The sequence below is a fragment of the Bombina bombina genome, chromosome 2 (assembly GCF_027579735.1).
Source record: "Bombina bombina isolate aBomBom1 chromosome 2, aBomBom1.pri, whole genome shotgun sequence".
Lineage (NCBI taxonomy): Eukaryota > Metazoa > Chordata > Amphibia > Anura > Bombinatoridae > Bombina > Bombina bombina.
The window spans coordinates 390,568,396-390,594,038 of NC_069500.1; the positions used below are offsets into that span (position 1 = coordinate 390,568,396).

The following is a 25,643-nucleotide window of genomic DNA, read 5'->3' on the forward strand; positions in this document are numbered from 1 at the left end:
TCTGCCCCCCTCAACGTCGCCTCCACCTGCCTACACTTATTAACCCCTAATCTGCCGAGCGGACCGCACCGCTACTATAATAAAGTTATTAACCCCTAATCTACCTCACTAACCCTATAATAAATAGTATTAACCCCTAATCTGCCCTCCCTAACATTGCCAACACCTAACTTCAATTATTAACCCCTAATCTGCCAACTGGAGCTCACCGCTATTGTAATAAATGTATTAACCCCTAAAGCTAAGTCTAACCCTAACACTAACACCCCCCTAAGTTAAATATAATTTTAATCTAACAAAATTAATTAACTCTTCTTAAATAAATTATTCCTATTTAAAGCTAAATACTTACCTGTAAAATAAATCCTAATATAGCTACAATAAAAATTATATTTTAGGATTAATATTTATTTTACAGGTAACTTTGTATTTATTTTAACCAGGTACAATAGCTATTAAATAGTTAAGAACTATTTAATAGCTAAAATAGTTAAAATAATTACAAATTTACCTGTAAAATAAATCCTAACCTAAGTTACAATTAAACCTAACACTACACTATCAATAAATAAATTAAATAAAATACCTATAATTATCTACAATTAAACCTAACACTACACTATCAATAAATAAATTAAATACAATTCCTACAAATAAATACAATGAAATAAACTAACTAAAGTACAAAAAATAAAAAAGAACTAAGTTACAAAAAATAAAAAAATATTTACAAACATCAGAAAAATATTACAACAATTTTAAACTAATTACACCTACTCTAAGCCCCCTAATAAAATAACAAAGCCCTCCAAAATAAAAAAAATGCCCTACCCTATTCTAAATTACTAAAGTTCAAAGCTCTTTTACCTTACCAGCCCTGAACAGGGCCCTTTGCGGGGCATGCCCCAAGAAGTTCAGCTCTTTTGCCTGTAAAAAAAAACCATACAATACCCCCCCCCAACATTACAACCCACCACCCACATACCCCTAATCTAACCCAAACCCCCCTTAAATAAACCTAACACTAAGCCCCTGAAGATCTCTCTACCTTGAGTCGTCTTCACCCAGCCGAGCCAAATTCTTCATCCAAGCGGAGCAAGAAGAGGTCCTCCATCCGGTAGAAGTCTTCATCCAAGCGGGGCAGAAGAGGTCTTCCATCCGATTGAAGTGTTCATCCAAGCGGCATCTTCTATTGTCATCCATCCGGAGCGGAGCGGCAGCATCCTGAAGACCTCCGATGCGGAACATGCATCCTGGCCGATGACTGAACGACGAATGACAGTTCCTTTAAATTACGTCATCCAAGATGGCGTCCCTCGAATTCCGATTGGCTGATAGGATTCTATCAGATGTTCCGCATCGGAGGTCTTCAGGATGCTGCCGCTCCGCTCCGGATGGATGACAATAGAAGATGCCGCTTGGATGAACACTTCAATCGGATGGAAGACCTCTTCTGCCCCGCTTGGATGAAGACTTCTACCGGATGGAGGACCTCTTCTTGCTCCGCTTGGATGAAGAATTTGGCTCGGCTGGGTGAAGACAACTCAAGGTAGGGAGATCTTCAGGGGCTTAGTGTTAGGTTTATTTAAGGGGGGTTTGGGTTAGATTAGGGGTATGTGGGTGGTGGGTTGTAATGTTGGGGCGGGGGTATTGTATGTTTTTTTTTACAGGCAAAAGAGCTGAACTTCTTGGGGCATGCCCCTGCAAATGGCCCTGTTCAGGGCTGGTAAGGTAAAAGAGCTTTGAACTTTAGTAATTTAGAATAGGATAGGGCATTTTTTATTTTGGGGGGCTTTGTTATTTTATTAGGGGGCTTAGAGTAGGTGTAATTAGTTTAAAATTGTTGTAATATTTTTCTGATGTTTGTAAATATTTTTTTATTTTTTGTAACTTAGTTCTTTTTTATTTTTTGTACTTTAGTTAGTTTATTTCATTGTATTTATTTGTAGGAATTGTATTTAATTTATTTATTGATAGTGTAGTGTTAGGTTTAATTGTAGATAATTATAGGTATTTTATTTAATTTATTTATTGATAGTGTAGTGTTAGGTTTAATTGTAACTAAGGTTAGGATTTATTTTACAGGTAAATTTGTAATTATTTTAACTATTTTAGCTATTAAATAGTTCTTAACTATTTAATAGCTATTGTACCTGGTTAAAATAAATACAAAGTTACCTGTAAAATAAATATTAATCCTAAAATAGCTATAATATAAATATAATTTATATTGTAGCTATATTAGGATTTATTTTACAGGTAAGTATTTAGCTTTAAATAGGAATAATTTATTTAATAAGAGTTAATTAATTTCGTTAAATTAAAATTATATTTAACTTAGGGGGGTGTTAGTGTTAGGGTTAGATTTAGCTTTAGGGGTTAATACATTTATTACAATAGCGGTGAGCTCCAGTTGGCAGATTAGGGGTTAATGCTTGAAGTTAGGTGTCGGCGATGTTAGGGAGGGCAGATTAGGGGTTAATACTATTTATTATAGGGTTAGTGAGGCGGATTAGGGGTTAATAACTTTATAATAATAGCGGTGCGGTCCGGTCGGCAGATTAGGGGTTAATAAGTGTAGGCAGGTGGAGGCGACGTTGTGGGGGGCAGATTAGGGGTTAATAAATATAATATAGGGTCGGCGGTGTTAGGGGCAGCAGATTAGGGGTACATAGGGATAATGTAAGTAGCGGCGGTTTACGGAGCGGCAGATTAGGGGTTAAAAATAATATACAGGGGTCAGCGATAGCGGCGGCGGCAGAATAGGGGTTAATAAGTGTAAGGTTAGGGGTGTTTAGACTCGGGGTACATGTTAGAGTGTTAGGTGCAGACGTAGGAAGTGTTTCCCCATAGCAAACAATGGGGCTGCGTTAGGAGCTGAACGCGGCTTTTTTTGCAGGTGTTAGGTTTTTTTCAGCTCAAACAGCCCCATTGTTTCCTATGGGGGAATCGTGCACCAGCACGTTTTTGAGGCTGGCCGCGTCCGTAAGCAACTCTGGTATCGAGAGTTGAAGCTGCGTTAAATATGCTCTACGCTCCTTTTTTGGAGCCTAACGCAGCCATTCTGTGGACTCTCAATACCAGAGTTATTTTAAAGGTGCGGCCAGAAAAAAGCTAGCATTAGATACGCGGGTCGTTACCGACAAAACTCTAAATCTAGCCGTCAGTTTGCTGGTGCCATTGAATTGCACTTTCCTCCTGCCTTACAGCCTGCTGTGTGCTAGGCCCACCTAGCCAATTATTGCCAGCAACCATATTTCTTTTAACAGTATTGCAAAAATTGTCAATGATCACTGTTTTGACTGTCAGTAATCAGTCTCCTAGTGTCCTTGAATTGCATCTACCTCCTGCCTACCAGCCTTTTGTGCCAGGCCGTCTTGCCAACTATTTACACCAATCATAATTTTATTTACTATTGTGGCCAGAAAGAGTCCTTGTAGGTTTTAAAGTTTGCCTGCCTATTGAATTAAATGGGTTTGCGACATCACTATATATATACACACATATATATTTATAAATATGCATATATATATATATTAATGTATGTATTATGTATAATTGTATTTACAGACAAATGTATACACATATAAACACATAACTACATATGCATAAATATATATTTAAATAGCTATTCCTATATATATATATATATATATATATATATTTATATATATACATACATACATTTATCTATACCTATTTATATATATATACATACATACATTTATCTATACCTATAAATGGATTTGTACACGAGTAGGGTGTAGTTTCCACTTTTCGTGCTTTATTGACTTCTAAGGGGGAATACGTTAATGCAGTCGCAATATAGTAACTTCAGCATCTTGTGCACATCAAGTTAACGCTCAAGCAAAACCTTTCTTAACTTATAATACACGCGGTATCAGACACGAGCAAGAAGTCAAACGTGTAAGCGGGACCGATAAAACAATTTATGTAAGAACTTACCTGATAAATTCATTTCTTTCATATTGCCAAGAGTCCATGAGCTAGTGACGTATGGGATATACAATCCTACCAGGAGGGGCAAAGTTTCCCAAACCTCAAAATGCCTATAAATACACCCCCCACCATACCCACAATTCAGTTTAACGAATAGCCAAGAAGTGGGGTGATAAGAAAGGAGCAAAAGCATCAACAAGGAATTGGAATAATTGTGCTTTATACAAAAAAATCATAACCACCACAAAAAAGGGGTGGGCCTCATGGACTCTTGCCAATATGAAAGAAATGAATTTATCAGGTAAGTTCTTACATAAATTATGTTTTCTTTCATGTAGTTGGCAAGAGTCCATGAGCTAGTGACGTATGGGATAGCAAATACCCAAGATGTGGAACTCCACTCAAGAGTCACTAGAGAGGGAGGGATAAAAATAAAGACAGCCAATTCCGCTGAAAAAAGAATCCACAACCCAAATCAAAAAGTTTTAATCTTATAATGAAAAAAACTGAAATTATAAGCAGAAGAATCAAACTGAAACAGCTGCCTGAAGAACTTTTCTACCAAAAACTGCTTCTGAAGAAGAGAAAACATCAAAATGGTAGAATTTAGTAAAAGTATGCAAAGAATACCAAGTTGCTGCTTTGCAAATCTGATCAACAGAAGCTTAATTCTTAAAAGCCCAGGAAGTAGAAACTGACCTAGTAGAATGAGCCGTAATCCTCTGACGCGGGGATTTACCCGACTCCACATAAGCATGATGAATCAAAAGTTTTAACCAAGAAGCCAAAGAAATAGCAATAGCTTTCTGACCTTTCTTTGGACCAAAAAAGATAACAAATAGACTAGAAGTCTTTCTGAAATTTTTAGTAGCTTCAACATAATATTTCAAAGCTCTTACCACATCCAAAGAATGCAAAGACCTTTCCAAAGAATTCTTAGGATTAGGACACAACGAAGGGACAACAATTTCTCTACTAATATTGTTGGAATTCACAACCTTAGGTAAAAATTTAAATGAAGTCCGCAAAACTGCTTTATCCTGATGAAAAATCAGAAAAAAAGACTCACAAGAAAGAGCAGATAATTCAGAAACTCTTCTAGCAAAAGAGATAGCCAAAAGAAACAATACTTTCCAAGAAAGTAATTTAAGGTCCAGAGAATGCAAAGGCTCGAACGGAGGAGACTGTAAAGCTCTCAAAACCAAATTAAGACTCCAAGGAGGAGAGATTGACTTAATGACAGGCTTGATACAAACCAAAGCCTGAACAAAACAATGAATGTCAGGAAGATTAGCAATTTTTCTGTGAAACAGAACAGAAAGAGCAGAGATTTGTCCTTTCAAGGAACTTGCTGACAAACCCTTTTCCAAACCATCCTGAAGAAACTGTAAAATTCTAGGAATTCTAAAAGAATGCCAAGAAAACTTATGAGAGGAACACCATGAAATGTAAGTCTTCCAAACTTGGTAATACGTCTTTCTAGACACAGATTTACGAGCCTGCAACATAGTATTGATCGCTGAGTCAGAAAAACCTCTATGACTAAGCACTAAGCGTTCAATCTCCATACCTTCAAATTTAATGATTTGAGATCCTGATGGAAAAACGGACCTTGAGATAGAAGGTCTGACCTTAACGGAAGTGGCCAAGGTTGGCAACTGGACATCCGAACAAGATCCGCATACCAAAACCTGTGTGGCCATGCTGGAGCCACCAGCAGTACAAACGAATGTTCCATCATGATTTTGGAAATCACTCTTGGAAGAAGAACTAGAGGCGGAAAGATATAAGCAGGTTGATAATTCCAAGGAAGTGACAACGCATCCACTGCTTCCGCCTGAGGATTCCTGGATCTGGACAGATACCTGGGAAGTTTCCTGTTTAGATGAGAAGCCATCAGATCTATTTCTGGAAGCCCCCATATCTGAACAATCTGAAGAAACACATCTGGGTGAAGAGACCATTCTCTCGGATGTAAAGTCTGGCGACTGAGATAATCCGCTTCCCTATACCTGGGATATGAACCGCAGAGATTAGAGAGGAGCTGGATTCCGCCCATGCAAGTATCCGAGATACTTCTTTCATAGCCTGAGGACTGTGAGTCCCACCTTGATGATTGACATACGCCACGGTTGTGACATTGTCTGTCTGAAAACAAATAAACGATTCTCTCTTCAGAAGAGGCCAGGACTGAAGAGCTCTGAAAATCGCACAGAGTTCCAAAATATTGATTGGTAATCTCACCTCTTGAGATTTCCAAACCCCCTGCACTGTCAGAGATACCCAGACAGCTCCCCAACCTGAAAGACTCGCATCTGTTGAAATCACAGTCCAGGTTGGATGAAGAAAAGAGGCCCCTTGAACTAAACGGTGGTGATTTAACCACCAAGTCAGAGAAAGTCGAGTATTGGGATTTAAGGATATCAATTGTGATATCTTTGTATAATCCCTGCACCAAAGGTTTAGCATACAAAGCTGAAGAGGTCTCATGTGAAAACGAGCAAAGGGGATCACGTCCAATGCTGCAGTCATTAGACCTAAAACTTCCATGCACATAGCTACTGAAGGGAGTGACTCAAACTGAAGGTTCTGACAAGCTGAAACCAATTTCAGATGTCTTTTGTCTGTTAGAGACAAAGTCATGGATACTGAATCTATTTGGAATCTGAGGAATCAAGGAACTTTTTGCTAAATTGATCCTCCAACCATGTTTTTGAAGAAACAACACAAGTTGACTCGTGTGAGATTCTGCAGAATGTAAAGACTGAGCAAGTATTTATTATTATTATTATTATCGGTTATTTGTAGAGTGCCAACAGATTCCGCAGCGCTAGTACCAAGTACCAAGATATCGTCCAAATAAGGAAACATCGCAATACCCCGCTCTCTGATTACAGAGAGAAGGGCACCGAGAACCTTTGAGAAGATCCTTGGAGCTGTTGCTAGGCCAAAAGGAAGAGCAACAAATTGGTAATGCTTGTCTAGAAAAGAGAATCTCAGGAACTGATATTGATCTGGATGAATTGGAATATGAAGATATGCATCCTGTAAGTCTATTGTGGACATATAATGCCCTTGCTGAACAAAAGGCAGAATAGTCCTTATAGTCACCATTTTGAATGTTGGTATTCTTATATAACGATTCAAAATTTTTAGATCCAGAACTGGTCTGAAAGAATTCTCTTTCTTTGGTACAATGAACAGATTTGAATAAAACCCCAGACCCCGTTCCAGATATGGAACTGGCACAATTACCCCAGATGACTCCAGGTCTGAAACACATTTCAGGAAAGCCTGAGCCTTTACTGGGTTTACTGGAATGCGTGAGAGAAAGAACCTTCTCACAGGCGGTCTTACCTTGAAACCTATTCTGTACCCTTGAGAAACAATGTTCTGAATCCAATGATTTTGAATTGAACTGATCCAAACATCTTTGAAAAATCGTAATCTGCCCCCTACCAGCTGTGCTGGAATGAGGGCCGCACCTTCATGCGGACTTGGGGGCTGGTTTTGATTTTCTAAAAGGCTTGGATTTATTCCAGACTGGAGAAGGCTTCCAATTGGAAACCGTTCCTTTAGGGGAAGGGTCAGGCTTCTGTTCCTTATTCTGGCGAAAGGAACGAAAACGGTTAGCAGCCCTAAATTTACCCCTAGATTTTTTATCCTGAGGCAAAAAAGCTCCCTTCCCCCCAGTGACAGTTGAAATTATAGAATCCAACTCAGAACCAAATAATTTATTACCTTGGAAAGAAAGAGATAGCAACTTTGACTTAGAAGTCATATCTGCATTCCAAAATTTAAGCCATAAAGCTCTTCTAGCTAAAATAGCTAAAGACATATACCTGACATCAATTCTAATGATATCAAAAATGGCATCACAAATGAAATTATTAGCATGTTGAAGAAGTTTAACAATGCTATACACATTATGATCTGGTACTTGTTGCGTTAAAGCCTCCAAACAAAAAGTTGAAGCTGCAGCTACATCAGCCAAAGAAATAGCAGGCCTAAGAAGATTACCTGAACATAAATAAGCCTTCCATAGAAAAGATTCAAGCTTCCTATCTAAAGGATCTTTAAAAGAAGTACTATCTGTAGTAGGAATAGTAGTACGTTTAGCAAGAGTAGAGATAGCCCCATCAACTTTGGGGATTTTTTCCCAAAACTCCAATCTATCAGCCGGCAAAGGGTACAGTTTCTTAAACCTTAAAGAAGGAGTAAATGAAGTATCCAAACTATTCCATTCCCTAGAAATTACATCTGAAATAGCATCAGGAACTGGAAAAACCTCTGGAATAACTACATGAGGTTTAAAAACCGAATTTAAACGTTTACTGGTTTTAATATCAAGAGGACTAGCCTCCTCCATATCTAATGCAATCAACACCTCTTTAAGTAAAGAACGAATAAACTCCATCTTAAATAAATATGAAGATTTGTCAGTGTCAATATCTGAGGCAGAATCTTCTGAACCAGATAGATCCTCATCAGAGTTAGATAAATCAGAATGTTGGTGTTCATCTAAAAATTCATCTGATTTATGAGAAGTTTTAAAAGACCTTTTACGTTTATTAGAAGGTGGTATAACAGACAGGGCCTTCTGAATAGAATTAGAAACAAATTATCTTACATTAACAGGAATATCCTGAACATTAGATGTTGAAGGAACAACAACAGGTAATGGATTATTACTAATGGAAATATTGTCTGTTTTTGAAAGTTTATCCTGACAACTAACACAAACTACAGTCGGAGGAACAGTTACCACAAGTTTACAACAAATGCACTTAGCTTTGGTAGAACCAACATCAGGCAGCAGCATTCCAGAAGTAGATTCTGATACAGGATCAGCTTGAGACATCTTGCAATATGTAATAGAAAAAACAACATATAAAGTAAAATTATCAAATTCCTTAAATGACAGTTTCAGGAATGGGAAAAAATGCAAACAAAATAAGCCTCTGGTAACCAGAAACAAAAAGAAACAAAGACTTAAATAATGTCAAAAAAACTGGCGCCAAGTATGACGGCCACTATTGACAAATTTTTTGGCGCCAAAAACGTCTGCAACAAACACGAGCGTCATAGATGACGCAACAACGTGAAAACTCTCGGCGTCAACTACGACGCCGGAAATGACGTCATTGACGTCAAACAAACGTAATTCTCGCGCCAAAAAAGTCTTGCGCCAAAAATGACGCAATAAATTCTAGCATTTTTTGCACCCGCGAGCCTAACAGCCCGCAATTTAGAAGAAAAAAGTCAAATTAAAAATTTTCAGGTAAGAATTTTTTTTATTTATATGCATTTCCCAAAAATGAAACTGACAGTCTGTAAGAAGGAAATATACTGATTAACCTGAATCATGGCAAATATAAGTATAAAACATATATTTAGAACTTTACATATAAAGTGCCAAACCATAGCTGAGAGTGTCATAAATAAAATAAGACTTACTTACCAAAAGACACTCATCTACATATAGTAGATAGCCAAACCAGTACTGAAACGAGAATCAGCAGAGGTAATGGTATATAAGAGTATATCGTCGATCTGAAAAGGGAGGTAGGAGAAGAATCTCTATGGCCGATAACAGAGAACCTATGAAATAGATCCCCGATAGGATGACCATAGCATTCAATAGGCAATACTCCCTTCACATCCCTCTGTCATTCACTGCACTCTAAGAGGAAAACCGGGCTTCAGCATGCTGCGAAGCGCATGTCAACGTAGAAATCTAGCACAAACTTTCTTCACCACCTCCATAGGAGTTAAAGTTTGTAAAACTGAATTGTGGGTGTGGTGAGGGGTGTATTTATAGGCATTTTGAGGTTTGGGAAACTTTGCCCCTCCTGGTAGGAATGTATATCCCATACGTCACTAGCTCATGGACTCTTGCCAATTACATGAAAGAAATATTACTTCACTTGTAATCTAGCCCTTAATCTTTAGCGAGAAATAAAAGCTTATTTCATCCCTATATCTCACACTATCCCTATTCTCTTCCTAAGGCAAAGCAGGTATTATATTTGGATTTGTTAGAAAATAGAGTTTTCTCCATGAATCTAGGTGATTTTATCTCTAAGTTCAAAATATGTAATTCAGTATTGGCTGACAGGCACCAGATATTCATTTTTCAAGGCAGAATGCCACATGTGCCTACTACCTTAAAATATTTACTCGGAGAACACAAGATTAGATCACTCCATCATTGCACAGAGAATAAAACTCTCTACAGTTTTATAGGCCCAGATTGCAATGACAGGTATTAACAAAGTCATTTATCCAATGCCCAGAAGTACTGCAACCCAAACTTGATAGGTTTCCTGCTTTTGATAACACCTTCAATGCAAGCCATACACTTTACAGATTATTGTTGTTTGTATAGCTCTGCAATATTTTTCACTTTGCATGCAAAATTATTTCTGTCTTCATGTGAAAATGTTTTCCTTGCCGATGCTGCTGAGTGCTTGACACCCAGAGAAATTTTGACTAGAACAAAAAATAAAAAAGCATATTTTAAAGACATTCTCTTATTTTGTTTCCAATGACATTGCCTGTAGCAGTTATCTTTTTATACACTCAATAGCGTTTAGTAATTCACTCCTCGTTTTTTAATTCTTCTGTTAAATATTGTAGGTGCATTTTTACTCTTAAAGGGACACTGTACAGTAACATTTTCTCCAATTTAGGGTCAGATTACAAGTGGCACGCTAATATTGATGGACCGCGGTAACATTAGCGCACAAATTAATATTACAAGTTTATTGCAAATCCCATTTACTAGAGAATGGTTAGTGTGGTCGACATCATTCTAGCATATCCTATACTTTGAATGGATATTGGAACCACTATATAGCGCACATATTACAAGTTGAAAGTTAATGGTTGTACCAAGAAAAAGTAAAAATTGTGCTACAATATTTACTGCGACTTTAGACCTGGGGGTAGATTTATTATGCAGCGGATGCTGTATTTTACGCCCATTGTTTCAGGCGAGCGTAAGACCGCTGCTCCCTTCTCCACCACCTTTTAGGTGGTGGACTGAAATCATTCTGATCAGATACGATCGGAATGATTGACACCCCCTGCTAGCAGCTGATTGGCCACTGGTGAGCAGGGAGCGGCATTGCACAAGCAATTCAATAGAAATGCTTGTGCATTGTTAAATGCCGACAGTGAGGTCGAGCGGACATGATTCGCTACAGCGAATCATGTCCGCTCAACTAATGGTAAATCTATCCCCTGAAGTAAAGTATGCAGGTAAAAATAAATCTCAAAACACAACAAAAAAAACAAACAAACATTAAAATAAACTAGTACACTCACTTTTTATTTAAAAAACACAATTTTAATATTGTTAAAAATGTTTTTAAAAGGGTTAAATTGTGATATTGTACATATATGTCAAAGTGTTTGACTGGAAAGAACTCCAATGTAATTTGTTTGAATACATGGCTATGTATGTGTATATGTTTTTATATATGTCTATGTGTAAATATGTGCACATATACATACAGTAGATATGTACACATATACGTAAATCACCATAGAACAGGCTAACAATGTTATTGATGTGGTTGTTCATTCCTGTGTGTATTTATATATATATATATATATATATATATATATATATATATATATATATATATATATATATACAGTATATATATATATATATATATACAGTATATATATATATATATATATATATATATATACATACAGTATATATATATATACAGTATATATATATATAATCTCAAGCAATAATCTAGGCATGCTAACAACTGCATATTGGATAACTTGAGTGAGCTAAATATCTCACATGTTAAACTATGAAGGCATGCAGTAAAATTAATGTTGGTTAACGCCCGAGCAAAAAGCCAATGTTGTGCTAAACTGGAGATATGCTATTATTTTTACTTTATTATTACTATTAATAATAATAATGGTTTACTTCAGGTCTTAAATAGTGCTCCAGCCCAACACTTATCACTTGTAATATGACTGCAATGAGCTCGCAAGTAGCGCTTCCTGCACTATCCAGTATAGGGTGCACTAAAAAATATACAGCTGCATTGAGATGCGTTAGTTAAAATATTCAACTTGCACCACCAGATTGTGCGTTATTCTTTGCTGAATGTCAAGCAACGCACCCTGCACTTTCGATTGCACTCCACTTCTTATTTATATATTTTACCTGCTGAAATAAATTATTATTTTTTACAAATATCTAATTTAGCTTTATTTTTTCATTTGAAATAGCAGTTTTTCATGTTAAAATCACACCTATAATGAAAATATGAACACTGCTGTATTTATAAAAGAAAATATAGCAAAAAAGAGACAGTAGCAAAAAAAGCTATATCCCAGTGGCTAGGAAGAGAGAAAATGAGCCCATTCCTTGGGAGTGTTCCTGCAGCTGCGTTGAACACAATGAACTCTTATCCACTGCTTGCCTGAGTACTTTGTTCCTTTAAGTGGTTTGATAAAAGAAGGGTAATAAAGTTATATTGGATTTTGTCTAAGATTAGGACGTGTTAAAGGAAAGTTGAATACAACATGTTAATCACCATCAAATAGGTAAACAAAAATCATAATATACTTCCTCTAATTTAACTCAACAGTTGTGTTTTTACAATGCCCCCAGAGAGGCAAGGGTGTACCCTGTTAGATTATGGACTCAGTCCCTTCTACATTCTACATTGCTTGATCAGTACAGGTGCGCATTTAAATCTGTCCATAATTGGCCACAGCAGCAGAGATAAGATAAAGTATAATGAAACATTTTTTTTTCCTGGAGTATTCCTCATAACTGTATAGAAATGCAAATTGTGCTACCAAAATGATGGATAGATGTCTTAAAAGGGTTATTTTATATTTAGATAACTAGAATTCAGTGTATTTGTACTAATGATTTTAATTAAATTGCTGAAGTTCTTTGTTATATAAATGAGTGAACATAAAAAGTTTTGGAAAACCAAATGATAAACATGTACTCTGTCTTGCAGTTGCTGGCTTTCTTTGGAGAAGGGAGCGATATGGGCTTTTGTGGCACCTGCCCTGTTTGTGATTGTGGTACGTACAAAGAAATATGCTTACATACAGAAGTCAAACATTTTTATGAAATATTAATATGGTAAATAGAAGTACATGCTTTTCTCAGAACCATCCCTGCAGATCTACTGAATGATTAAAAAAAAGAAGCTTAAAGAGAATCATACTATATGAGTAGAGATAATAGTGTAAGGTCACCAGATGGTACAATTCTGGAGCACCATCTAAGTATAGGTGGCATAATTTAAAAAATAAAAGGAACACTCCTGCATTCGCCACCAAGTTACCCAGAACATAAAATGTAAAGTTTAACGCATTTTTGCCACAAATTTAAACAATATAACTTACTATGTGTAGTAAGTGGATTTTAAAGAGATATTCAAATTTTTAACCTTAGCTTTTAGGACATCCTGATTTATATGCGAAATGCATTTCAGGTCCACTGGAAATCTACAATCTTAAAATGTATATACTATCAACATCCAGATTAGCATTACAAGCCATAATATTGTATCAAATTGTTTAGTCGCAGTAGCGGTTCTTAGTGCATTTTCCATCCTCTGGTGAACAAAAAGACACAATATCCTAACATAACAGAAATAAAGATTAATTTAAATAAAAACAAGTCTTCAGGGATGTCAATAAGATTACAACTGGCATCAAATTATATTTTTGTTTGTCTCTTGATGTGTTAAAGAAGCAAATAATCATGTCTTGTTATTCTACCTTCTGTATCATGTATCACAATGAAATACCCTCACTGTGCATACAATTACAGAGCTTGATTACATGGCACATAATAATGAATGTCTCATGGCAATGAAAAATATAGTTTCCATTATTTTATAGAAATAAACTCAACAACATATCTCTGGGTATTTTTATTTAGGCTTCTTACCTCCAGTCCTCTACTACCAGCCTAAGGTCAGTTTTGACCGTTTGATGACCAGGTTTAGTTTTCACGTAGGGGGATATCTATAAAGCCGTCAACTTTGTTAAATTCGACAACACCAATACGCTTGCCTAATATCGCCTAACATCGCGACCTGCTGATCTGAATACAATCTCCATATTTATAAAAAAAAAGCCGTCAAAAAGCTGTACACCAAGTATGGGGTGATGAGCATCGGACTGTTATTAACTAAAAGTCATCGATCTCGCGTCTTTTCGGCTTTTTACCAACTTTATTTATACCCTGTCACTAAATGCCGCCACTATACTAAAATGTTTAACCCCTATCCCGCTGCTCCCGGACCCCGCCGCCACTAAAGAAAGTTATTAGCCCCTATCCTGCCGTTCCCCGACATCGCTGCAACCTAAATAAAGTTATTAACCCCTATCCTGCGGCTCCCAGACCCCGCCGCAACCTAAATAAAGTTATTAACCCCTATCCTGCTGCTCCTGGACCCCACCTCAACCTAAATAAAGTTATTAACCCCTATCCCGCCACTCCCGGACCCCGCCACCACTAAATAAATGTATTAACCCCTAAACCTCTGGCCTCCCACATCACTAACACTAACTAAACCTATTAACCCCTAAACTGCCAGCCCCCCACATTGCCATAAACTAAATTAAGCTATTAACCCCTAAACCTAACAAGACACTAACTTTAAATTAAAATTACCACATCCCTATCTTCAAATAAATTTAAACTTAGCTGTAAAATTAAAATAAACTATTTTTAAACTATTAATTAACCTACCCTAACTATTATACTACAATTAAATTAAACTAGCAATTAAATGATCTAAATTACATATTAAAAAACCCTAACCCTACTCAAATTATTTAAATCTACTATTAAACCTAATTACAAATTATTAAATTACCAAACCACATTATCAAAAATAAAAAAAGAATTACACCTAATCTAATAGCCCTATCAAAATAAAAAAGCCCCCCAAAATAAAAAAAAACTCTAGCCTACAGTAAACTACCAATGGCCCCCAAAGAAATCAGCTCTTTTACAGTAAAATCCACCACCCCCACAACTAACCCCCCAAATAAAATCCCTATCTAAAAAAACCTAAATTCCCTGTTGCCCTGAAAATGGCATTTGTATTGGCATTGCCCTTAAAAGGGCATTTAGCTCTTTTACTGCCCAGACCCTACCTAAATAAAACCCACTCAAAAAACCCTTAAATAAACCTAACACTAACCCCCGACGATCCACTTACAGTTCTTGAAGTCCCGCTTGAAGGATCAATCTAGCTGGCAAGAAGTCTTCATCCGGGCGGCCTCTTCCATCTTCATCTAGATGGCATCTTCTATTTTCATCCCTTCCGCGCAGAGCAGTCCATCCTGAAGACATCTGGCATGGAGCTCCTCTTTAATACGGTCGCCGCCGTTAACTGGAACTTGAATGCAAGTGACGTCATCCAAGATGGTGTCCCTTGCATTCCTATTGGCTGAAAGGTTCCAATCAGCCAATAAGATTAGAGCTGATAAAATCCTATTGGCTGTTCCAATCTATCTATCTATCTATCTATCTATCTATCTATCTATCTATCTATTGAGTACTTATAGAGTGCAAACTAATCACCCGTGAGGGTCTCAAGGTGCTAAGGGAAAGCAGATAGGGGGGAGGGGGGAGGGGATGGCGTTCAGTCAAAGAGCCAGGTTTTGAGGTCCTTTCTGAACTTTGTAAGGGAGGTGGATTGTCTGAGGTGCAGCGGGAGGGTGTTCCATGTCTTTGCTGCTATGTGGGAGAAGGATCTTCCACCCGCTGTGGATTTGCTGATGCGAGGGATGACTGTTAGCTGCTCAAATCCTACTGGCTGATTGGAACAGCCAATAGGATTTTAGCAGCTCTAATCCTATTGGCTGATTGGAACCTTTCAGCCAATAGGAATGCAAGGGACGCCATCTTGGATGATGTCACTTGCATTCAAGTTCCAGTTTACGGTGGCGACCATATTGCAGAGGAGCACTGCACCGGATGTCTTCAGGATGGACCCGCTCCACGCCTGGATGGATGAAGATAAAAGATGCCATCTGGATGAAGTCTTCGCCGGATGGATGAAGATGGAAGAGGCCGCCGGATGAAGACTTCTTGCCGCCAGGATGAAGACTTCTTGCCGACTGGATATATCCTTCAAGCGGAACTTCAAGAACTGTAAGTGGACCGTTGGGGGTTAGTGTTAGGTTTATTTAAGTTTTTTTTGGGTGGGTTTATTTTTAGAGTAGGGTCTGGGCAGTAAAAGAGCTAATTGCCCTTTTAAGGGCAATGCCCATACAAATGCACTTTTTAGGGCAATAGGAAGCTTAGGTTATTTTAGATAGGGTTTTTATTTGGGGGGTTAGTTGTGGGGGGTTGGTTTTACTGTTGGGGGGGTGTTTGTATATTTTTTATACAGGTATAGGAGCTGATTTCTTTGGGGCAATGCCCCACAAAAGGCCCTTTTGAAGGTTATTGGTAGTTTAATGTTAGGTAGGGTTTTTTTTTATTTTGGGGGGCTTTTTTATTTTGATAGGGCTATTAGATTAGGTGTAATTCTTTTTTATTTTTGATAATGTGTTTGTTTTTTCGTAATTTAGTGTTTTGTTGTTTTTTTTTGTAACTTAGCCTTTATTTTTTTTTGTAGTTTAGTAATTTTTAATAAGGTTAAATAGTAGATTTAAATCATTTGAGTAGGGTTAGAATTTTTAAATATGTTATTTAGTTAATTTAATTGGTAGTTTAATTTAAGTGTAGTATAATAGTTAGGGTAGGTTAATTAATAGTTTAAAAATGGTTTATTTTAATTCTACAGATAAGGTTTAAATTTATTTTAAGATAGGGCTGTGGTAATTTTAATTTAAAGTTAGTGGCTTGTTAGGTTTAGGGGTTAATAGCTTTATTTAGTTTATGGCTATGTGGGGGGTTAATAGATTTAGTTAGTGATAGTGATGTGGGAGGCCAGAGGTTTAGGGGTAAATGCGTTTATTTAGTGGCGGCGAGGTTTGGGAGCGGCGGGATAGGGGTTAATACATTTATTTAAGTGGTGGCGGGGTACGAGAGTGGTGGAATAGGGGTTAATAACATTATGTAGGTGGTGGTGATGTCGGGGTGGCAGATTAGGGGTGTTTAAACTCAGGGCTTATGTTAGGGTGTTAGGTGTAAACGTTACATGTTTTCTACCATAGAAATCAATGGGATATCTGGCAGCATCGAACATAAGCTTTCGCTGCTTTCAGACTCCCATTGATTCCTATGGCATACGCGGCCTCCTGGGTGGCGGATTGAAAACCAGATACGCTGGGCTGGAATAGCCACGAGCATACCTGTTAACTATTTGATAACTTTTAAAAAGTATCAAATAGGGCCGAATTTGTATTTGGAACATCTGTAATGACATAATCATCGATCTGTGTCGGATTGAAACTGGCGGACCGTATGTTACGTCACAGATTTCAAATTTTGCCGGTCTGTAGGCTTTGATAACTAGGTTGGATTAAGCTCGCAACAATTAAGCTGCAGAATTCCAGTGTATTTGCAGATGACGGCTTGATAGATATCCCCCAAAGGCTTTTTCACAATTATGACAAACTGGTATTCATTGTGTTGTTATTTCATGTACTCCCTGAAAGTCATTTATCCTTTTTTTTTTCTTTAGGACACATACAGATATTTCTTTATTGTGACGTAAGATAATCATATGTATCTTTCTAAATAACTCCAATACCTGTAAATTACATCAAAACAAATATGTAGATGTAACTTTATATTCATACGTATATACAAAAGTATACACAAACTGTCATATATATTTTCTGTATATATCTTAATTTTATCATTGGATGTTTACTTCACGCCCCAGAACAGTGTGAGTAGAATGAGACAAAATACTTATTTCACTGCATGTTTAAAACAGACTACAGTGTTTTATATTATTTTTAATGCTGCAATCAAATATTGTAGTATATAGGGAACTCTTTAAATTGCTACTGAGAGTTCTATATTATTGTTGAACAATAGAGCAAAATCTCAAATCCTAATATTCTGCAATCCTCCCTGCCTTTTTCTCTATACCCATACAAATAATGTATCCTATTGTCATTGTTCTGTTTTGTGAAAACGTTTAGCTTGATATACTGTTTACTAATTGAAATAACCTTGCATCAGTCACTATGGAAACATGCGTCTGATGGCCTAAACTAAATTCTAATTGGGTAAACCATGGTAACGCATTGCTACCCAGATAGTTCTCTAACCCAGCTTTACAACAGTGTATATTTTCTGAGACACATGATATTCTTGTCCTTTATTAAAACCAAGTCTTATTCTGACTAACAGTTTGATATAAGCAACCTCAAGTTTGGTATCTCAAACAGAACAAGTATAGATACAGCTATGTGTTAACCTTTTGTGATATGGACATTGACACAAATGCATTACTTAACACAATAAAAGTAACAGCAGATGAATTGGGGGCATATTTATCAAGCTCTGTATAAGAGCTTGAGGCCCCTTGAAGGCTCGCCAGAAACAGAAGTTATCATAACTTGTCCACCTGCTCTGAGGCGGCGGACAGAAATCAACCCGATTGAATTCGATTGGGTTGATTGATACCCCCTGTTAGCGGCCGCGAATCTGCAGGGGGCTGCATTGCACCAGCAGTTCGCAAGAACTGCTGGTGCAATGATAAATGCAGACAGCGTATGCTGTCGGCATTTATCGATGGGCAGCGATGTGCAGCGGACATGATACGCTACTTCGTATCATGTCCGCTCACACATTGTTAAATATTCCCCTTGGCACTTTGTTTCTACTACTTCACAGTGCAAGTGCACGGTTTATTACACAGGCCGAAACAAGATCAAACAAAAATAAGAGTTTATAAAATAAAACACTTAATTATATCAATGTATACCCTTAGATAAACTATTTTTTTCAAGTAGACTCATTTATTTAGGGTTAAATAATTGATTTCTTTATACAATGTAATAAACTGTATCCCAAATCCAATTTGCAAATAACTGCATTCTAAAAGGTTTTTCTTACTTACAAACTATATAAATGTTGATTGCCTTTTAATTAGCTTTTAAAACAGAAAAAAATAAATTAAAACCAGAACCCCATCATTTATACCAAAATCGCATTTTATGGTTTGTATTTATCTCTTTCACCTATGGTATGCTGAGCTGCAATGTTCTTGCAGTAAATCTTTGGTTAGGAGTACACAGTATCAAGGCCTGCTCGCTGATACAAGAATGCATTACAGTGGTTTAATTATGCTGGCACATTAAATTATAAGGGATTGTTGCTAAATCACTTTCATGGCACAAAGAATCATTATATATTTTTTTTTTTTTTACTTAGCTGAGAAAGGGCACAAAGATGTTAGAACAGCAGTGTGTTTGGGGTTTAAAGTCTCTGGACTAATTGAAGTTAATTTTCTATTTGTTGGCACTGAAGTTTGACAGAATAATTTTTGTTTTTCCAAACCATTAAATATCAGTTATTTACTTTTATTTAGATAGTATCACTTTGCACAGTTTAATATTCTTCTATAATTAAAGGGACAGTAAGCACCTAAAGATTGTAATAAAGAAGTACAAAAAAACTTTGCAATACTGTATACAGGTGCTTATTCCTAACTCCGGAATTCTAAAATCCACACTTTTTTCTTACTAATATTTGGCTAGATAGCGAGTTTTGCGTTAGGAGCTGTGCGGTGCTAACGAGCAGTTTTTTCTCACCGCTCACTTTCCTACAGCGCTGGTATTACACGTTTTTACAAACCCGGCATTAAAAGGCAAGAAGTGAGCGGAGAGCAAAATTGTGCTCCTTACCGCACTCCAAAACCAGCGCTGCTTAAGTCAGCAGTGAGCTAGTCGTACGTGCTCGTGCACAATTTCCCCATAGACATCAATAAGGAGAGCCGGCTGAGAAAAAGTCTAACACCTGCCAAAAAGCAGCGTAAAACTCAGTAACACAGCCCCATTGATTCCTATGGGGAAAAACATTTTATGTTTACACCTAACACCCTAACATGAACCCCGAGTCTAAACACCCCTAATCTTACACTTGTTAACCCCTAATCTGCCACCCCCGACATCGCCGACACCTGTATTATATTTATTAACCCCTAATCTCCCGCCTCCAATGTTGCCACAACCTACCTACACTTATTAACCCCTAATCTGCCGCCCCACGTCGCTGCCACTATATTAAATGTATTAACCCCTAAATCTAAGTCTAACCCTAACCCTAACACCCCCTAACTTTAATATAATTTAAATAAATCTAAATAAAATTACTACAATTAACTAAATTATTCCTATTTAAAACTAAATACTTACCTGTAAAATAAACCCTAAGCTAGCTACAATATAACTAATAGTTACATTGTATCTAGCTTAGGGTTTATTTTTATTTTACAGGCAACTTTGTATTTATTTTAACTAGGTAGAATAGTTATTAAATAGTTATTAATTATTTAAAATAAATACACATTTACCTGTCAAATAAAACCTAACCTAAGTTACAATAACACTTAACACTACACTATAATTAAATCAATTCCCTAAATTAAATACAATTAAATAAATTAAATTAAATTAGCTAAATCACAAAAAAGCCAAACAATAAATTACAGACAATAAAAAACAAATTACAGATCTTTAAACTAATTACACCTAATCTAATAGCCCTATCAAAATAAAAAAGCGCCCCAAAATAAAAAAAAAAACCTAGCCTAAACTAAACTGCCAATAGCCCTTAAAAGGGCCTTTTGTGGGTCATTGCCCCAAAGAAATCAGCTCTTTTACCTGTAAAAAAAAATACAAACAACCCCCCAACAGTAAAACGGACCACCCACACATCCAACCCCCAAAATAAAACCCCAACTAAAAAAAACCTAAACTCCCCATTGCCCTGAAAATGTCATTTGGATGGGCATTGCCTTTAAAAGGGCATTTAGCTCTTTTTCAAGTGCCCAAATCCTAATCTAAAAATAAAACTCACCCAATAAACCCTTAAAAAAACCTAACACTAACCCCCGAAGATCCACTTACAGTTTTGAAGACCGGACATCCATCCTCAACGAAGCTGGGAGAAGTCTTCATCCAAGCCGGCAGAAGTGGTCCTCCAGATGGGCAGAAGTCTTCCTCCAGACGGCATCTCCTATCTTCATCCATCTGGCGTGGAGAGGCTCCATCTTCAAGACATCCGGCGTTGAGCATCCTCTTCTTACGACGACTCTTCCAGATTGAAGGTTCCTTTAAGTGACATCATCTAAGATGGTGTCCCTTGAATTCCGACTGGCTGATAGAATTCTATCAGCCAATCGGAATTAAAGGTGAAAAAATACTATTGGCTGATGCAATCAGCCAATAGGATTGAGCTCGCATTCTATTAGCTGTTCCAATCAGCCAATAGAATGTGAGCTCAATCATATTGGCTGATTGCATCAGCCAATAGGATTTTTTCACCTTTAATTCCGATTAGCTGATAGAATTCTATCAGCCATTCGGAATTCAAGGGATGCCATCTTGAATGACGTCACTTAAAGGAACCTTCATTCTGGAAGAGTCGTCGTAAGAAGAAGATGCTCCGTGCTGGATGCCTTGAAGATGGAGCCGCTCCGTGCCGGATGGATGAAGATACAAGATGCCGTCTGGATGAAGACTTCTGCCCATCTGGAGGGCCACTTCTGCCGGCTTGGTTGGAGACTTCTCCCGGCTTCGTTGTAAGTGGATCTTCGGGGGTTAGTGTTAGGTTTTTTTAAGGGTTTATTGGGTGTGTTTTATTTTTAGATTAGGGTTTGGGCACTTGAAAAAGAGCTAAATGCCCTTTTAAGGGCAATGCCCTTCCAAATGCCTTTTTCAGGGCAATGGGGAGCTTAGGTTATTTTAGTTAGGATTTTTTTGGGGGGGGTTGGTTGTGTGGGTGGTGGGTTTTAATGTTGGGGGGTTGTTTGTATATTTTTTTTTACAGGTAAAAGAGCTGATTTCTTTGGGGCAATGCCCTGCAAAAGGCCCTTTTAAGGGCTATTGGTAGTTTAGTTTAGGCTGTTTTTTTTATTTTGATAGGGCTATTAGATTAGGTGTAATTAGTTTAAATATTTGCTCATTTCCTTTTTTTATTTTGTGTAATTTAGTATTTGTTTTTTTGTAATTTAGGTAATTGTATTTAATTTATGTTATTTATTTAATTGTAGTGTAAAGTTGGGTGTTAGTGTAAGACAGGCTAGGTTTTATTTTACAGGTAAATTTGTATTTCTTTTAGCTAGGTAGTTAGTAAATAGTTAATAACTATTTAGTAACTATTCTACCTAGTTAAAATAAATACAATCTTGCCTGTAAAATAAAAATAAACCCTAAGCTAGCTACAATGTAACTATTAGTTATATTGTAGCTAGCTTAGGGTTTATTTTATAGGTAAGTATTTAGTTTTAAATAGGAATTATTTAGGTAATGATAGTAAGTTTTATTTAGATTTATTTTAATTATATTTAAGTTTGGGGGTGTTAGGGTTAGACTTAGGTTTAGGGGTTAATAACTTTAGTATAGTGGCAGCGACATTGAGGGCGGCAGATTAGGGGTTAAAAGCTGTAATGTAGGTTGTGGCGATGCTAGGGACAGCAGATTAGGGGTTAATATTTAACTAGTATTTGTACCGCTCACTTTTTGGCCTCCCAGGCAGACTCGTAATACCGGCGCTGTGGAAGTCCCATTGAAAAAGGACTTTTTGAAAGCTGCGGTAATTACGTTGCATTACGGCTAAAAAAGTGTGGGGTGCAGCTAAACTTGCAAGACTCGTAATACCAGCGGTAGTGAAAAAGAGCCTTGCTTTTTCACTCATACCGCAAAACTCATAATCTAGCCATTTATTAGGTACACCTGTTCAATTGCTTGGTAACACAAATTGCTAATCAGCCAATCACATGGCAGCAACTCAATGCATTTAGGCATCTAGACGTGGTGAAGATGACTTGCTGAAGTTCAAACCGAGCATCAGAATGGGGAAGAAAGGGGATTTAAGTGACTCTGAACGTGGCATGGTTGTTGGTGCCAGACAGGCTGTTCTGGGTATTTAAAAAACTGCTGATCTACTGGGATTTTCACGCACAACAATCTCTAGGTTTTACAGAGAATGGTCCGAAAAAGAGAAAATATCCAGTGAGCGGCAGTTGTGTGGACGGAAATCCGTTGCTTGTTGATGTCAGAGGTCAGAGGAGAATGGGCAGACTGGTTTGAGATTATAGAAAGGCAAAAGTAACTCAAAAAACCACTCATTACAACCAAGGTATGCAGAATACCATCTCTGAACGCACAACACGTCGAACCTTAAAGCAGATGGGCTACAGCAGCAGAAGACCACACTGGGTGCCACTCATGTCAGCTAAGAACAAGAAACGGAGGCTAAAATACGCACAGGCTCACTACAATTTGACAATAGAAGATTAAAAAAACATTGTCTGGTCTAATAAGTCTCGATTTCAGTTGTGACATTCAGTTGGTAGGGTCAGAATTTGGCGTAAACAGCATGAAAGCATGGATCCATCCTGTCTTGTATCAACGGTTCAGGCTAATGGTTGTGGTATAATGGTGGGGGATGTTTTCTTGGCACACTTTCAGCCCGATTTTGTACCACTTGAGCATTGTTTAAATGCCACAGCCTACCTGAGTATTGTTGCAGACCATGTCCATCCCTTTATGACTACAGTGTACCTATCTTCTGATGGCTACTTCCAGCAGGATAACGCACCATGTCACAAAGCTCAAATCATCTCAAACTGGTTTCTTGAACATGATAATGAGTTCACTGTACTCCAATGGCCTCCATGGTCACCAGATCTCAATCCAAATGAGTACCTTTGGTATGTGGTAGAACGGGAGCTTTGTATCATGGATGTGCAGCCAACAAATCTGCATCAACTGCTTGATGCTATCATGTCAATATGGACCAAAATGTCTGAGGAATGTTTCCAACACCTTGTTGAATTTATGTCATGTAGAATTAAGGCAGTTCTGTAGGCAAAAGGAGGGTCAAATCCGGTACTAGCAAGGTGTACCTAATAAAGTGGCCAATGAGTGTATATACACATGAAACATAAATACATATGTATACATATACAGTCCTGTCATGATTTTCTCTTTCGTCCACGTCCAGGGAGATTTACTACAGTGCCATGGGCTGTAAACGTCTTGACAATGTTGCGCACAATGGACACAGGAACATTAAGATCTCTGGAGATGGGCTTGAGATTGCTTTTCCACATTTTTTGTTCTCAAATCTTCAGACAATTCTTTGCTGCTCTTTCTCTTCTCCATGCTCAGTGTGGCACACAGAGACACACAACAGAAAGGTTGAGTCAATTTTTCACTATTTTAACTGGTTGCCGGTGTGATTTCTATATTGTCAGCACCTGTTAATTGACACAGGTGAGTTCAATTACAAAGTACAGGAGCATCACAAACTTGGAATGCAATAATTTTTTACAATTTTGAGAAGGTGGCAATATGTATTTCTGAATAAATGGAACATATTCTTCTATGTGAAGAACATTGGAAAGTAAAATATTCATATTTTCATGTCAGGTTGGCACACATGAGAATATGCGATCGGGTTTGCGCGAGAGTAGGGTGTTACTTGTTTTCCACTTTTTTTTCTGCATTGATTATGTTATAAGTTCAGCTTTTTGCGCTCAACAGGTTAGATCACAAGCAAAAACAATTAAAGGGACACTGAACCCAAATTTTTTCTTTTGTGATTCAGAGCATGAAATTTTAAGCAACTTTCTAATTTACTCCTATTATCAAATTTTCTTTATTCTCTTGGTATCTTTATTTGAAATGCAAGAATGTAAGTTTATATGCCGGCCCATTTTTGGTGAACAACCTAGGTTGTCCTTGCTGATTGGTGGATAAATTCATCCACCAATCAAAAACTGCTGTCTAGAGTTCTGAACCAAGAAAAAAAGCTTAGATGCCTTCTTTTTCATATAAAGATAGCAAGAGAACGAAGAAAAATTGATAATAGGAGTAAATTAGAAAGTTGCTTAAAATTGCATGCTCTATCTGAATCACAAAATATTTTTTTTGGGTTCAGTGTCCCTTTAACTTTAAACTCATAATACGAGCACAACTCGACGCACGGGAAAAAAAAGCTTACTTATAGTGCAATTAAAGGGATAGTCTAGTCAAAATTAAACTTTCATGATTCGGATAGAGCATGCAATTTTAAGCAGGTGCTGAACCAAAAATGGGCCGGCTCTTAAGGCTGTGACACACTGCAAGCGGAGCGGTGCGCAGTGTGTAGATGCGACTGTGCGCGCTCAGTGTGTCCTGCCTTTTCATCTCTGAGCACTCTGCTGCATCAGGTCGCGTAGCTGAGTGCTCAGAGATGAAGTAATTGAACTTTAGAAGCGATGCGACGCGGTGCGAAGCAGTTGCATCGCCTCGCGCCGCATCCCTTGCAGTGTGTCACAGCCTTTAAGCTTTAATTCTTGCTTTTTCAAATAAAGATACCAAGAGAATTAAGAAAATTTAGTAATAGGAAAAAATTGGAAAATTGTTTAAAATTGAATGCTCTATCTGAATCATGAAAATTTAATTTTGGCAGGACTATCCCTTTAAGGCAAAGTGAGATTTTTACCCCTACCTTTATACTAACAAAAAAAATAGTTTTTATA

At 37.3% G+C, this 25,643-nt stretch overlaps 1 protein-coding gene across 1 annotated transcript in view; it reads left to right on the forward strand.

The window, feature by feature from the left end:
* ADGRD1 (adhesion G protein-coupled receptor D1) overlaps nt 1–25,643 on the forward strand; it is a 1,140,767-nt gene that overhangs the window by 946,097 nt on the left and 169,027 nt on the right. The window contains exon 21 of the mRNA XM_053701862.1: nt 12,975–13,041. Within this exon, the coding sequence (XP_053557837.1) occupies nt 12,975–13,041 (67 nt within the window). The remainder of the gene's footprint in view (nt 1–12,974; nt 13,042–25,643) is intronic.